A 16,049-nucleotide genomic window follows, 5' to 3' on the forward strand; every position below is an offset into this window, starting at 1 on the left:
CACGCGCCACCGACAGTCGTGATGACGTCAACACGCTGGCTGACGGAGAAGTTTGATTAGTAAACAGGAGTCAGAGAGCGACAGTGCCCTCCTAAGCTGGGGGTCGGTAGCGCAGGTTCGATGAGCATGTAGGTACACCACAATTCAAATAGTACAGGACATGGAATGAGGGTTAAGTCCCAGTGCCCCAGTTCCTTGTGTGGTTCTTCCAGGTATTTTCCAACTGCTTACATTCATACTTATTGTATATATATATATATATATATATATATATATATATATATATATACGTTTATTTGTAAATATATGGATATCTTTCATTTTGTACAAAAGCAGTATAGTATACATATCCTACAGTATATCTTGGGTACTGATTTTCCCAGTCTATGCATACATCCACTCTATTACTTTTAATGCCTGCTTTGCATAGTATTTCATTGATTATAAGAGCCATAATCTATATAACCAGTCCAATAATTGTTTTCAGGTTTTGGTTTTGTTTTTTGTTTTTGGTCCTCTGTAACAGACAGGCTGCAGTATGAATGCCCTTATATATGTATACAACTATATCTAAATCCCTAGAGGTAGAATTTCTGGAATGAATGATATGTTGGATTAAAATTTGGAAGGATACTTCCACATTACCCTCCAAAAATATTGTATCAACCTACACTCCCACTCACAGTGAAACTTTTATTGGGTTCTTATCATGCACCAGGTATCACATTAGAGGTTGACCTTAGGTCTGTAGGGTTTTAGAAAATACAACAAACAAACAGACTGAAAGACAGGAGTGGAAGCTCAAGTCTAAGATTTCCACACAGTATCAGGCATAGGGAACTGTACCTGCTAGAAAAAGTCTGAATTCTGCTATAATTTAAACAGCAAAGGACAGCATGTCCTACAGTAGGTATGGAGACAGACTAGAGTACTAATTCCAGGTACACTGTAGATAATTATAATAGCTAATTTTTCGTTATTTGTATTCATTAGTTTCTAACTTGTGAAAGTGTCTTACATACACTTAGTAGTCTGGTACTGGGTAAACTGAGGGCCAGAAAGGTCAGAGTTACTGAATAAATGATCAAATGAATGGATAAAAAGATCACTATCTTTAACGTTTCTGGGACAGTCATATTCTAACCAAGTTTAAATCCACAAGCATTTACAATTCGGAAAACTTACACATAATTTAAAACAGGTCAATATTAGCAAATTGCTATTTGGAAAAAGAAAAGGTGTAAGTTAGCACAGCGTATTTGCAAACTTACAAATAGACACATTCAAATTTGGTGCTAAATCATAAAATATTCTTTTGGAATTTATTTTTTAAAAAAACAATATTCAATAGGCATTCAGTGGCCAAAAAGTATGAATGGTACATATATCTACAGACATGAGAATATATAAAATGTGACGTAAGTCTATCAGAAACCATAAGGTATATTGGTCTTGCACTTCTTATTTTTTAATTTTTTAATTTTATTTATTTATTTATTTTGAGAGACAGAGAGAGTGAGCAGGAGAGGGGCAGAGAAATATGGAAAGAGAGAATCCCAAGCAGGCTATGCACTGTCAGCATGAAGCCCAATGTGGGGCTTGCACTCACGAACTGTCAGATCATGAACTAAAGAGAACCAAGAGTCAGTTGCTCAACCGACTGAGCCACCCAGGCACCCCTGGTCTTGCACTTCTAATTTGCTACAAGACGCAAACTCAGTTATAGTTCACGCAAGAAAATCCAGATGTAGGCATAACAGGATTTCCAGAAAATATGGGAACCAGAAAAGAGTAGGCCTTTGGATGGGAGTAGGTCCAACATGAGGCAAAAGAGTACCTTGGGATGCCTGGGTGGCTCAGTCAGTTGAGCATCTGACTCTTGATTTTGGCTTGAGTCATGATCCCAGGGTCATGGGATGTAGCCCTGCATCAGGCCGTGCTGAGCATAGATGCTGCTTAAGATTCTCTCTCTTTCTCTCTCTCTCTCCCTCTCTCTGTCTCTCTTTCTCTCTCCCTCTCCTTCTGCCCCTCTCCTCCACTCGCTCTCTGTCTCTAAAAAAAGGAAAAAAAGAAAAGAAAAGAATGCCTTAATAGATATGTAGTATACTGGAATGGAAAATATAGGAGCAAGGGATATTTGGAACACCAAACAGCTGAGTAGTTGACACTAACAAAATCTACTAGTATCTGGTAGGGCCCCAGGTACCAAACCTCAGGTGTTTGAGGGATTCTAGTCTTTAACCCAGTCAAAAAGTAACAAAAGGGGAAGTAAAGGAAAGCAGTAGCAGTAGCAGATGGACTGGATATATTACACCAAGACAAGTCCTATTTATCCCAATGTCTGCAAAATGCAGGAAGAGGGTCTATAGGATAAGACCATACTCTAACCACAAATATAAGACTTTAGGTCAGGATAGGGCTTGATGCTAAGTTCCAGAGTGTTTGACTAAAGCTTTTTAGGTTATTCCTCCTCCATTTTAGAAATTAAGATGATTCTGTAGGTTAAGTCAAATGGCTGAAAATCTGGAGAGAAGATAGAGAGGCTGGGAGCCAGGAAAGGCCTAACTAAGGGTCTGCCTAAGTAGAACTGAATGTTGGAACTAGATATTTTAATATGTAAATATTTCACTGCTACCACAATTTGTGTTACTACACTTCCTCCAACCTTATAGCACTCACCCTAACCTGCAGTAGCTATAGATTCCCTTGATTTCCATAGGAACATAGAGAAAAGAGAAACTGGTCTGGCTTGCCTATTATTTCCTATATATTGTTAGCCTCACATTATATACTAATATCATAGAGGTAGGCTATTTGAGGTATGAGTCTTAGAGGAAAAAAACGCTGAAAAACATTTATAAGCTTAAGCCATATCTCTATGCTGCAACACCCCTCACAATTTCTTCTCAGATAAGCATCATCCCCCACCACTGAACAAACTCATATCTCATAATAGGAAAAGTAGGCCTATAAATGAAACATTGTCTCTGGAGGTACCACCTGTGAGCTATCTTCTTGTGGGCTCTTGGCATCTTCTATCACATACCTCCTACTCTTTGGCCACAGGTACTCTTTGGCCCAGAAAAGTCCATAGGTAGGCTGATCTGGGCACTCCTAAAAGCTTACCACTGAGGAAAATGACTTGATCCATAGATTTCCTCCCCCAAACCAGCTTACTTCACATAAAAAGCATTAGCAGCTCAGAACTAACTCACTTCATCACAGGGACGAGAGTGGTTAGTAAGAAAAGTACTAACCCGGGGAACAAAAACAGAGGTAATCCAGGCCAGTTCCAGCTGGCTGCAGACATCTTCCTTATGCTTGGGTGCACAGTATAACTCACCACAGGGCCTTTCTCATGGACCCTTTTTAAGTGTCTCCACAAAATCCAGCAGGTTGATTAGTTCGTGATGCTTCAAAAAAATCATCAAGAGAAAAACATGCGATATGTCTTACAATGCTGGATACCTTAAAAATACAAGGGAAAAAATATAGAAAAAATGGAGCATTTAAAAACAACTTATATCCTGTGAACATACCGATCAATGATATAAATGAGGTAATATGACACAAAACACAAAAAACACACAAAAAAATATATTTAAGGTTATTCTTTTTAGTGTACAGAATTCATGGCAAATGCTGCACTATCTAGTTGCATAAATAAATATATTTATTTAACGAATATAAGATATTAAACACTAATATATGTTATATAAGTTATAATCAATATATTATATATGCATTGATATTATCATTGTTATGTCAATATTATGTTAATATATAAGTACGGATTTACACTTATATGTATATAATTGCATGTTCTGTTACTATAAAATGAGGCCAAAATGTGTCAACTTGTTTCTCACAGAAACCCAAAATCCACACGAGGCTCTTTTTTCCTGTACCCTTTCACTTTGCATGTTCCCTATTCTCAATGAATGTCCTCTTCTTTCTGTAAACTATTGTACTCTTCATTTTGCCTGATCTTGCACCCAAGCATGGCAGGCAGAGAATCCTAGAGGCCCAAGATTCTACAGTGACTGTTTGCAAGGAGGGAAGAGGCTATGGTAACTGCCACACTGGATACACTTATGTGAGAATGAGAAAGGGAAAGTACCCTGAATGCCCGGAATGCCTCTCACGTATAAAACAGCTGGATGGGATTGCAGGATGCCTGTGTGGCCCAGAGATGGAGGGAGCAAATTATGGGCAAAAGAATTGCAACCAAATGCTGGAAAAGGAAAGATTTGCAATCATCTGTGTCTTCTCTGGTATTTGCTTCTAACGGGCAGAATTCATTCTGCAAAGCATCAGGCACTGAACAAAAGACTCCTGCTGCTGGAGGTTGACAGGAAGTAACATCCATGAGTGTAAGAATGCAAGATCAAGACCCCTCCCACAAACAATGCCTATGATGAAGGAGAGGAGAAGAGAGATCTAAATTCAACCTTGCCCAGCACAGCCCAGTCCAAGGAAGGTAGGATTCAAGGAGACGAGCCTTGCACCACATTGTTCTCCACAAACTTCACTGAAGCACTGAACAAACTTCACCCTACTCTTTAACCAAGTTACAAAAAGAATTCCTTAATTCCTTCTTTTGCTCCTTAAAAGCTGCAGTAAGTTTACTAATCAGATCCACTAATATTATTTCAGAGCCCCTTTAATTGTTCAACCTAGATGTGCCTTTCCTTTCTAAGGATGTTAGTTAACTGGATATATAATTGTAAATGTAGAATACAGATGATAAAATATAATACATAGACTATGAATAACTATTAGTTCATTATATTAATGAACACCTCTAAGAAACATTGAGATGATTTCCCTAAGATAAGAATGTGAGAGAAAGTGAGACTATCACATCTGTCTTATAGGATTAGGTACCACTTAGGTGTTGTTTTAGTTCTCCTGCCACTCCTTCCACCAATCCCGTCTTCTTGTTGGGAATCTGACCTCCCTATTGGCTACCTCGTACCTTTAAACTGCCTGCTTTGTGACATCATTCTCCCACCAAACCCCCACCACCTGGTGGAATCTTGGGGTTTCCATGGAGTCACCTGTAAATAAATTTGGATCATCGCAAGTGACCAGTGACCAGTGACCGGTGACCTTCGTACTGGACACATGCACTCTTCGGCTTCAGCCACTCAGACATCCTCCAGTATCGTCTCCTCATCCCTTGTATCCGGAGTTGATGTTTCCTCTTCTCTGACCATGTCTGGTAAGGAAAGAAACTTAAAAGTTTTTCATTAGATTTTATTTTTGCCCCTAAATGTAGTAGTAGATTCAAAATAGCATAGAATCATGGGAGAAAGTATTGAACCAAAACTCTGGAGACCTCACTTCAGTTTTGACTTTGGCATTTATTACCTGTGTGACTTTGGACAAGTTATTGACTCCTGAAACCTGTTTTTTCTTCATCTGTTATATGAGGATGTTAGATTGGTTGTTCTCTCCTGTCCCTTTCTTTTCTAATACTGAGTCTTAAAGGGCACCCATGTAGAAAATGAAATCAGAGGCTTGTTGAAGAGTGTTTCAACAGAAAGAGAGAAAACCTAGGTTATGTAGAAAACTAGCAATATTTACCAAGATATTTCATCTGTTAACAGTTCCTCCACTAATATTTTGACTTTAGTATTTTTAATTTAGTGCTGCTCAAAAAGTCAAATTCACATGTTTTCTAACTAATGTAGGTGTAAAGGGAAAACAGGAAAAGAGGATGGAGGAGAGTGGGCTCTAGGGAGGCAAGTCTTGAAAGGTAAGGAAGTTTAGGATTGTTTCCCTCAGCACAGGCTACCAGGAACCAAGGAGGAGGGGAAAATATAAGAATGAAAAGAAAGAGCATAGAGAAGCTCTCAAGGGGAGAGGGTGGGGGAAGAGGTAGTTTAGGGTGGAATATTGAAGGAAACCAAAGATTTTAAATTAAAGCAGAAAGAGCATAAAATGAAATCTGCTTAGAGCAGGGCAAAACAAAGTTGATTTTAGCTAATACTTACATTAAGAGACTAGGAAGGAAAGTAAGGCCGGAATTGGGCATCACCAGGAAAAGCAACTTACAGAAAGGTCGTACTCAGTTGTTGTTTGCTTGCTTTTTTGTATTGCCTCTCTGAACACAGATGGCACTGAAAAGTTTTGAATGTAAACATTTTAAGAAATATGCTTTAGAAATGATGCTTCTTTAAAAAAAAAGAAATGATACTTCTTATCCAAGAAATTAATAAAAGTGACTATCTAAGGGGCTGGAGGAAACCGAATATTCAGTTTTATTTCATTCTGCTTTTTTAAGCCATGTAGGTGTTTTGCCTATTAAAAACAAGACTCAGTTTATCTAAAAATTGGTATCTCCTAGACTGAATCATAAGGACTAATTCCTTTGTGTGATAAGTAGGTTCCAAGTCAAGGCTTCCTTTCATCTTCTCAGTTACTTTCTTCCCAACATGGAGCACACATCTGTTTTCATATCTCAGCAACCTAAGAAGAAAAGTCAAGGCCCACATCCCTAATTCCACATTTATCTAAAACAATTTTGTAGAGTCCTTTGGGTTTTCTTACATTAAACATTTTTGTCTGTCTGTTTGTTTGATTTCAGCGATGGTATTTTTTTATAGGCTTTGGGGATGACATTTTCCTGAAGGCTGAAGATGATTAAAATATATTTTTAGATAAATAGAAAAACCTTCATGATGCTTTTTAAATGTTCTTCCTTTTGTTATATGATTATATTGAAATATACATTTGTATTAGACTTAGTATCTGTTACTTGCTGGGTAATATTTGGGAAAATGGGACTGAATGCAGTAACAATTCCTTTACACTTATTTTCCTCTCTGCTTTGTACCAGATTTCATTGTAATACTTGTCTACAAAAGCTGTGGCTACCTATTCATTCACATTTATGGCATTTGCTGCTTGTTATGCAGTTTTTACTGATCTATCCTTGTCTGTATGTCCTGGTTAGGAATTCATTCAAAATCACCTTCTGTTGTTGTGGGCTCCATTTTGTTTAGTAGTATTCAGCAAAATTGGGTAGGCAATATTCACTTCTGTAATATTGTATGTATGATAAAGAACTTGTTATATCAGTAAACTTATGATGCCTTGATGCTTGCTACATATCCCAGTTTTCATTAATATCTATGTATTTCTTCTTAGTTCTGTAGTGTGTGTTTTTCATGATTTTTCTGTCTTTTCGGAACATATCTTCCTTCATATAAATCATATGTAATGTATCACTTTTATTCATGTGCGAATTATTACTACTACCATTGTTGTTGTTACTATTACAACCACTTTATAGATGAGTAAACTGAAGCACAGAGACAGCTTAAATAACTTGATTCTATCAAAAAGCACTTTTTGAGAAACTTAGTTTCAGGTAGTCATTTTGAGGTAGGATCAGAAACCAGGCTTAAGAAGAATGACCCTTAAAAAAAAAAAAGGTTTTATTTTTAAGTAATCTCTATACCCAACGTGGAGCTCAACCTCACAACCCCGAGATCAAGAGTCACATGCTCCTCTGACTGAGCCAACCAGGAGCCCCACGAATGACCCTTTGAATTTACCAGCTGGACTGAGCTGTATGCGAACTGCACAAGCAAAACAAGACCCTGAAGATTACAATGGTAATAGCTGTATCAGTTTCTAATGGGGGAGGAATCTACATTCATTGTATTTCTCCTGGTTTCTGGCAGCATAATGCTCAGAGTAGCGTCCTGGCAAGGATGTCACGATTATTAGTTTTTATCACCTGGTAATGAGACCTAACATAATGGGAGAACTTGAACAAGTCAGTCTGACCTCCCTGGCCTCAGTTTCCTCACTCGTGAAATGAGAATATAGAACAGAGGTTCTCTAAGGACCTCCGAAGACGGAAGTGCTTCACTTCTAGGAAACAGTATGTGAGTGGATGCTGGTGTAGGCTCAAGGGAAAGACAGGGCAGGGAGAAGGTTGCTTCTTGCTTATGGAATGATGTACGAAGCACACCACCTGGGTCTTCCACACATCTGTGCCCAAGTTGGGAGCACAGGCAGTTAATATAGAAGAGTACCTACCAAGCTACTTCGGCCCTTACAACCATCTTAAATGGTTTGATTTTTGGTATCTCAGCAACTATTGGTATTAGAGGCTTCTTGGTAGCAACAACTTTAAGATAATGTGTTTCCTCAAACATAGTGAGAATTGATCCATCTCCCTGATTCTTCATAACCCTCTTGTTCCCTACAGAAAATTTCCAAAATCCATCTTTACTTGGAACTCCAAACTCTCTGCAGCTCTCTCTCCCTGTGGTGAGCAATGCAGCTTCCCTAGCGGGAAGTGTCTACAGCTTCTCCAGAGTCTCTGCTCCAGCAGTCAGTTCGGCATGGCTACTGCCATCAGCTTCTGGCACTTCTTTCCAGCCACTCATGGGTAGTGCCTACCTTTACCAACATTCCAGTCCAACTATGTTGTCTGGAGTTACTGCCCAGAACCAGATCTCCACTTCAGCTGCTTCCTATCCAGGTATTTTTGAGTGGGATAGCACAGGGAGCACTGAAAAGAAGTCATCTTCACTTGGAGACTTCACTGTGACTGTCACTGACCAGGACACGGCTGTTTCTTCCATATCTATGGCAGCCCAGTATGATAAAACTTCAGAGGCCAATAACATGGTCCCTCTGTATCCATCACTTTCTGCCAGCCTTGTTCAGGGAACACCATCTCAGATTCCAAATCAGGGACACAGCCTATCACTTCCCTACCAGGAAGGAAGCCAGGTATATTACTATAATCAAGGCACACTGGGACCTCTACTGTCTGGAGAACTTGGTCCCTACCTGCAGTCCTATGGCTCTGTGTCATACATGGGAAGTAAGGCCTCTGCCCCCCAACCAGAAATGGTCATGGTACTAAAGGAGGTTCAGCCCACAAATGTCCCACCACCAGCCTCCACCTCTGGAATCTACTACTCTGTATCTGCTCAACCCATCACAGAAACAAGTTTTCAAGGTGAGTAGAAATAGCAAGAGGGAAAGAATTAAGGTCGGCATTCAAAAACAGGGTCAAATCTTCAGCCAAGTAGTAGTGAATCCACAGAGAAGCAGAATTTAAGTCCTGAGATTTTAATAACCACTACCCTCACTCAGTGCTCTCCATTTTCAGACTCTGTATAAGAGCACTAAATAGGGGTGGGAAGGTGGGACACTGAAATGGCCATCTATGCTACAGGTACAAGGACCCCAAGTGCATACACAAGGGCTACCACACTTTTCACTGCCCTAGCTGATCAGTCTCCTGTACTACCACACTGTAATGAACTCCCTTCCCTGATCTATTGCTTCAGTCTCTTTGGAAAGCATTTCAGAACTCTTATTGTGATAGTGCCAGTTTAACTTTCCCTCACTTCCTTAATTTACACCAGGATTTAAGACCTTGTGTTCTGAGATGCTGTCCAAAGCAAGCAGGCAAAGAATCTATCCTTATATATTTTATCAGAAAGAGCGCCATTCCCTCTCCTAGTCCATGGTGTGAAGTGTTCTTATTTTCTAAGGAAAGTGGGGAGAATTGCAAGGATTCTATAGGCTTTGTAGAAACATTTCATAATTTAAAAACCACTTTAGCCTCTTATTTTACTTAAACTTTGTATAAAATACAAAGAAAAGCAAGAATCAATGACATCAAATGATCACTGGTAAGAACTAGAAGTCATCTCCTATCTCCTAGCACAGGGTTCTCTCCATGATCCTTAAGAAGAGCTGGTAGAACCGCCTTGCCTATTGCTGGAAGGTGCATGATTTCTGTCTTGGTGTCTGGGGGAGCATCTCACTTACCAGGGAATGACTTCTTCCTTGATTTCTTTGTAGTGATGGAGACTTCCCTGGGGATGGAGACTTCCCTGGGATTGCAATCTCCAAGTCAGACATTTTGTCTGCCACAAACTCCAGAATTCCCCAAGTCCTGCAGTAGCAGAAATATCCAGGTACTTGAAAGCAACCCACCTCCTGAGCTTGGAGACATCTCAGTGATAGCTCCTGTCCAGAGTTCCAGTAATCTGCTGGCACTGCCTCCAGCTCCAAGCCAGGAACAAACTGAGAATAAGAATTTGAGTGATACTAAAACCAAGCTTTCAAAGCCTCTGGATGCCTACCAGATCCCATTAGAAAATCAAGATCCTCCACTACTTCCTTTAGAAATTCCTGATATTCACCAGCTCCTGGCCTGCATTGATCCCCTTGGCCAAGAGGAGCAGTCTGGTTCTGAAAACACTGATCTGGGAAAAAATGGCATGAGTCTTGAGGACCAAGGGACCCTTGAAAATGGGATTGAATCTAGTGGTGGTTTCGCAGACATCACTACTCTAGTGGAGGATATTCATCTTCCCCAGCTCTTTAATTCCTTGAACGACCTTGATCAATCCAAAGGTCCCAAGGTGATCAATGCCAAAGATACCAGAATCATCAAGTTGAATGAAGTGCAAGAAAAGTCAAGTGTCATAAAGTTGTCCTCTGATCAAGCCAGGAAGAATAAACACAAAGCTGCTGAGACTATCAATGGTGTTCCCGAGACCAAAATCCAGCCAAAGGACCCAGGATGTCTGTTAGGGGAAGAAGTGGTTATTTGTAATGCTGGAGATAGTGACAGGGCTCATGTGAATGCAGCCAAGCATTCCAACAGCAAATCTCAGAAAGCTGCATCCAGCAGGATCAGCAAAACTAAGAGCCATGGGCAGGAAAAGACCAAAAGGGGCAGAGAAAACAACCCCAAGAAAGCTGAAGAGAGTAAGCAGTCAGGGAACACAGTCAAGGCAGAAGAGAAGCCAACCATTCCCAAGATGAAGCGGAGGAGAAATCAACCTGAGCTTAGCCAAGAGACCTTTAAAAAGCCTCGAAGCTGCCTAGGTATGCACATGTTGGAGTCCGTACAGATTTTTCACGCGCTGGGGAAAAAGAGTGATAAGAAAATCAGACTCTCTTCCTCCTGGGCCCTGGGAAACTCCAGCAACCCTAAAGTTGCCCAGCCATCCCCAGTTATCAAACGATGGCTGGACACCCCACGTGAGGGTAAAGGTCCTGAAAAAAATAAAGTCCAGAAACAAGACAGTGGTGCTGACACAGAGTGTCCATCTCCATCCCAGTATGAGCTGCCACCTCCTGGGAAGGTCAAGTTGGTGCCTTTGCCTTTTCCAACCTTGGAGAAGCCTCAAGCTCGACCTGTTCTTCGGAGGCCACACTCTCTGGCCTCACGTCGGTCTGCTATGGCTTACCCTGCCCGGCCAGGGTCCACTAGCTCAGCTCAACCTATTACAGTCAATTCATCCCGGCCAACCCCTGTCTCCTTGACAGGTCCTGCCAGGCCAGCTCGGCCAGTTTCAACCAATCCAACCCGACCAGGTTTGACCAACCCTACCCGGCCTAGTGTCCCTCACTCTGCTGCATCCAGACCTGCACCCTACAAAACGTCATCCTGCACCTCTCTCCAGCAGGAACCCATTCCTACTGCTGTGACCAAACTCCAGTCCCCACCCAAACCTCACAATCAATTTCTACTCCAAGACTTCTGCTTTCAACCTATTCCATGGAGAAAACCCAATGTTCCTGAGCCAGTAATGTCGAAGCCCATCACAAAAGAACAGAGGCCAGAGCGAGAGGCCATGAAGCGGCAGGCTCAACAAGAGCGTGAGAATGCAGCCAAATACACCTCTTTGGGGAAAGTGCAGTTTTTCATTGAGAGGGAAAAAGATATGGAAATTGCTCGATACTATGGCTATGCAATATAAGAGCTGCTACGTTTGTTGGTACCACTCTGGGTACCAGCCATTTGTCCATACATAGATAGATAGATATAAATTTCTCTATTTATTCAGATGTATTTTAAAACTTAATAAAACATAATAAACATAATTAATAGATGAGAAATAAAGAAGACTTTTTAGTTCTGAGATACTGTTAACTGGGGGTTTTCTTTGGTGGGTGTCGGGATAAAAGTCTGCATGAGAAAGAACCAAAAGTTGGATGGGAGAATAAGGGAAAGGGGATAAGAAGAAAAGAGGAAGGAACTTGGTCCAGGCCATGAAGGCTGAAAGGGGAGAGATTTTCTAGGTTTATAAAAAGCAGGAGTGGGGGAAATGGCAGAAGCAGGGTCTGAGGTTAGGGTTAAAAGAATAAATAGAATTGGAGATGACAGGAGATGAGTCAGTCTAGGTTGACCAGAATAAATGTAAAGCCTTTCGTGGAGGCTGGCCTTACATCTCATGTCCACCCTATAGTATTTTAGAAGACAAGAGATTCAAGACATACCTCCAAAATGTTTGGGTTGTCCAATCCATCTATGACTATAGCTGGGTAAGGTAAGTACAAATCATCCATCTACTGGATGGATGGCAAGGGCTCACATTTGTCCTGGGGGCAGCTGATCACTGGAGCCTAGCCAAGCCAACTGCTGTAGCAGGAGGCCCGTCGAGAAGCAGGAGGCACGCCGAAAACAGGGCCTGGATACAAATCACTGTTTATTAAACACCTACGCACCAGGCCGGTGAACGCACTACTTCAGTTAACCAACACAACGACATGCAACGCTAGTACCACTGTGCCACTTTACTAGTGAGATTCAGCAATGGGCTTAGGTCACACTGCGGGCAGAGGAACGAGGCTTCAATTGGAGGCTTATATATGGCTCCAAAGCCTTCAGTATTAGCAAGCGCCAGCAGATGGCCAACCTGGCTTTCAGATCAGAGCATCCGGAAGTCACATGGTGGTCGAGATCAAACTTCCGGAGGGACTTAAACGTTAACCAGCGGGGCCTGCCAGGTCGTCCTCCATCGACGCCGATGTGCGTGCCCCTTTCTCTAAAACTGACCAACCGAAGCGCAGGAGGAAAATCCGCTGGAGGGGTCCATTCCCACAAGGTAAGAGCGGTGGGCACATGTGGGAACTCAGTAGCGCTCCAACGGCTGTAGCACGCAGGTGCCAAAGGTCTAGAGGTGCTCCTTAGGACTTGGTGGGACAGCTAGAAAGAATTCGGGGGTAGAGAGAGTGAGGGCGTGGAGGGGGTGGGGCAGGAAAGGGAATGGAGTGGGGGGAGGGGAGGGATGGGGACAACGGAAAATCACCATGGAAAAATTGGCAATTTGCTTTTTTTTTTTTTTTTGTAATTTGCTTTTTAAAAATTATCTTGTATTGAGATATAATTAACATACCATACAATTCACCCTTTGAAACTATAAATTCAGTGTCATTAGAACATTTACAAGCATGTACAACCATCACCATTATCTAACCCATAACATTTTCATCACCCCAAAAAGAACCCCCCTGGACCATTAGCAGTCACTTCTCATTCTCTCCCCCCCTCCACTGGCAACTGGCAACCACTAATCTTTCTGTCTCTCTGAATTTGCCTTCTCTGGACATTTCATAGGTGTGAAATAGTACAATATGTGCCCTTTGCGTCTGACTTCTGTAATTAGCATTATGTTTTCAAAGTTCATCCATGTCCTAGTGTGTCCACTTCATTGATTTTATGACTATAATATTCTATTGCATGACTCTGCAACATTTGTGTATCCACTCATCAGTTGGTGGAGATTTGGGTTGTTTCTGCTAGTATTTTACATTTATTGAGTTTCTTCACTCCACTTCACAGATAATGACATAGGCTTGGAGAGTGTCAAAAGTTTGCCCAAGATTAAGAGCTAGCAATTGGGGGTGTTGGGGTTTGAACTCAGGCAGTCAGAATTCAGAGGTAATAAAGTCACATGACAGAACAAGGTACAAAAGGTATTCAATGGAAATACCCAGCTGCCCATTTCCCTGACCCCTTAGAGACATCTACTTTTGCCACACTATATGTGAATCCTTCTAGAGAAACCATTTGTCTCAACATGAATGTATCACAATGTATTGACTAATTTGCCCCACTGATTTAGAATGTCACTTTTAGAGCATACTAACTTCTTGTATGTATTTGTATTACTCTCTTCAGAGTTGTCCTGACTTTTTTGCCTACCTTTTATATTTGCCATTTCTCTGGAATTCTTTTTATCTTCTTTTTCATCTTTAAAAGTTTCCCACTTTTCTTATTTGTTTCTCTTAAGACATTATCCATTATGTTCATTTACTCTTGTATTATTTTTAACTTAAGTCTTTATTTCTGATTTTTCCTTTTATTTTTAATTCTGTCCTGAGCTCTATTATCCCTCCTAATTCTGATTTATGTTGGTCTTTCATCTTTTTTTTTATTATGGTAAAATGTACACAACACAAAATTTACCATTTTTTAGTACACAATTTAGCTATTTTTAAGTACACAATTCAGTGGCATTAAGCACATCCATGATGAGGTGAAACCATCACCACCAACCACATTTAAAATAATTATGTCAAAAAATTGAACAGGACTCCAGAAAGATGGAAGCAGCAGCATAGTTTTTGGATGTCCCCAGCCGTCTCATGGAAATATATCAAACAAAAACCAAATACCATTTCCAGAGCTTTTTCATCACCCCAGACAGAAACTCTGGAGCTATTAGATAATAACTTCCCTCTCCTTCCCTCCCTCACTCCACATTCTTTCATCTTTTATGTTGTTCCTTCTAATATCTTTTAGCTTGTTGTGAATTTTTTTCAATGTTTATTTTTGAGACAGAGAAAGACAGCGTGAGTGGGGAAGGAGTAGAGAGAAACAAAGAGGGAGACATAATCTGAAGCAGGCTCTAGTCTCTGAGCTGTCAGCACAGAGCCCGGCGTGGGGCTCGAATCCGTGAACTGCAAGATCATGACCTGAACTGAAGTCAGACACTTAACTGACTGAGCCACCCAGGCACCCCATCTTTTAGCTTGTTTTGAAATAGCATGTTCCAATTTTGATCTGTTTTGTGGTCCTGTCTTTTTGGATTTGCTTTCATTTTCTGAAGGGATGCTATTCTGCTCATTTTCTTATGCTACCTTTAGAGGCCGCTTTTAGACAACAGGCTTGAGTGATGGAATGTAGAAAGGACCCACAGTGACCACCTGGAGAAATAGAGACAAAAGGGCCCACAGTGACCTCCAACCCCTGGGCCGAATACAGACTGGCCCATCAGGTGACCCACATCAAAATATCCATAGGCCCTAACCAACATGTGGGCTACTTACAACCAAGCACAGTTAGCAAAAAGGAAAAGTTCCATACCTCCTCACCTTCCCCTTTTAAATACAGCCCCCACACACTGTCTCCTTGCAGACAGTCTCTCCTTTGTTGTCCTGCCCACTGCTCCCTTGTGATGTGTTCAATACACTTCTATCGCCTTTGTTCTGCCTTAGGTGAATCCTTTCACCTCCAGTGCCACCGGCTTCCACCTGGTTGTTGCCCCACATGTGGAGACCCTCCCCCATTCTATTGTGTAGGACTTGATCTCAATCTCATTTCTGTTATCCACTTTTTAAGTGAAATCAGTATTAATGCACTTTGAAAAGGAGTTGTGGTTGAGGATCACTTTCCTAACTTCACAGAATTTGTTTTTTGTTTTTTGTTTTCTCCAAACGTAGCGTTCAAAAATGGATGGCTTCTTTCTGAGGTTTCCTGGCTCTGTTCCCTTCTCCAGACTTTTATAAAGACATTTCTCTTTGTGTCTGTTGTTGCTGTGAGAAGTTTCTCCTCTGGGTGGGTCACATCTGGAAGGGAGCTCAGGCTGTTCCATTTCAAGACAGAGGTGGGGCGGGGGAAGAGCACCCCCAGTCCTTTAGACCCCCTCTGGGGCTCCTTGTACTTCCTCACTTTGTGGGTGGACACGACTGCACCACCAGGTCTCAGCTGCTGTTCTCAAATTGCGAGTGAGTACCTGCTGGCAGGTTGAAATCTTCCTGCCCTCAAGGCCATCAGATGCTTCCTCCAGTCTGCGACTGCCTCTGGTGCAGACACCAGAAGCGGGCAAGTCTGTGCCTCTTGATGGTACTCTTCCCCACTGTTGTGTGTGGGTCTCAGCCTGTCAGTAACCAATGTGGTTGAACCAGTCCTCTGGTTCTTACTATGATTTCAAGATGTCCTTTAGCAGCAACCACCAGGAATGTTTGAAAAAATAGAGGTTTATTCC

At 41.4% G+C, this 16,049-nt stretch overlaps 1 protein-coding gene across 1 annotated transcript; it reads left to right on the forward strand.

Moving 5' to 3' along the window:
• The first annotated feature begins 3,813 nt into the window (after positions 1-3,813).
• CA3H2orf78 (chromosome A3 C2orf78 homolog) lies at positions 3,814-11,865 on the forward strand. Its single transcript, XM_030310870.1, has 3 exons — positions 3,814-5,224; positions 8,228-8,989; positions 9,844-11,865. The coding sequence occupies exons 1-3, from the start codon at positions 5,128-5,130 to the stop codon at positions 11,754-11,756; spliced, it is 2,772 nt and encodes a 923-aa protein (XP_030166730.1). The 5' UTR covers positions 3,814-5,127; the 3' UTR covers positions 11,757-11,865.
• Positions 11,866-16,049: the final 4,184 nt, after the last annotated feature.

The sequence above is a fragment of the Lynx canadensis genome, chromosome A3 (genome assembly GCF_007474595.2).
Source record: "Lynx canadensis isolate LIC74 chromosome A3, mLynCan4.pri.v2, whole genome shotgun sequence".
Taxonomy (NCBI): domain Eukaryota; kingdom Metazoa; phylum Chordata; class Mammalia; order Carnivora; family Felidae; genus Lynx; species Lynx canadensis.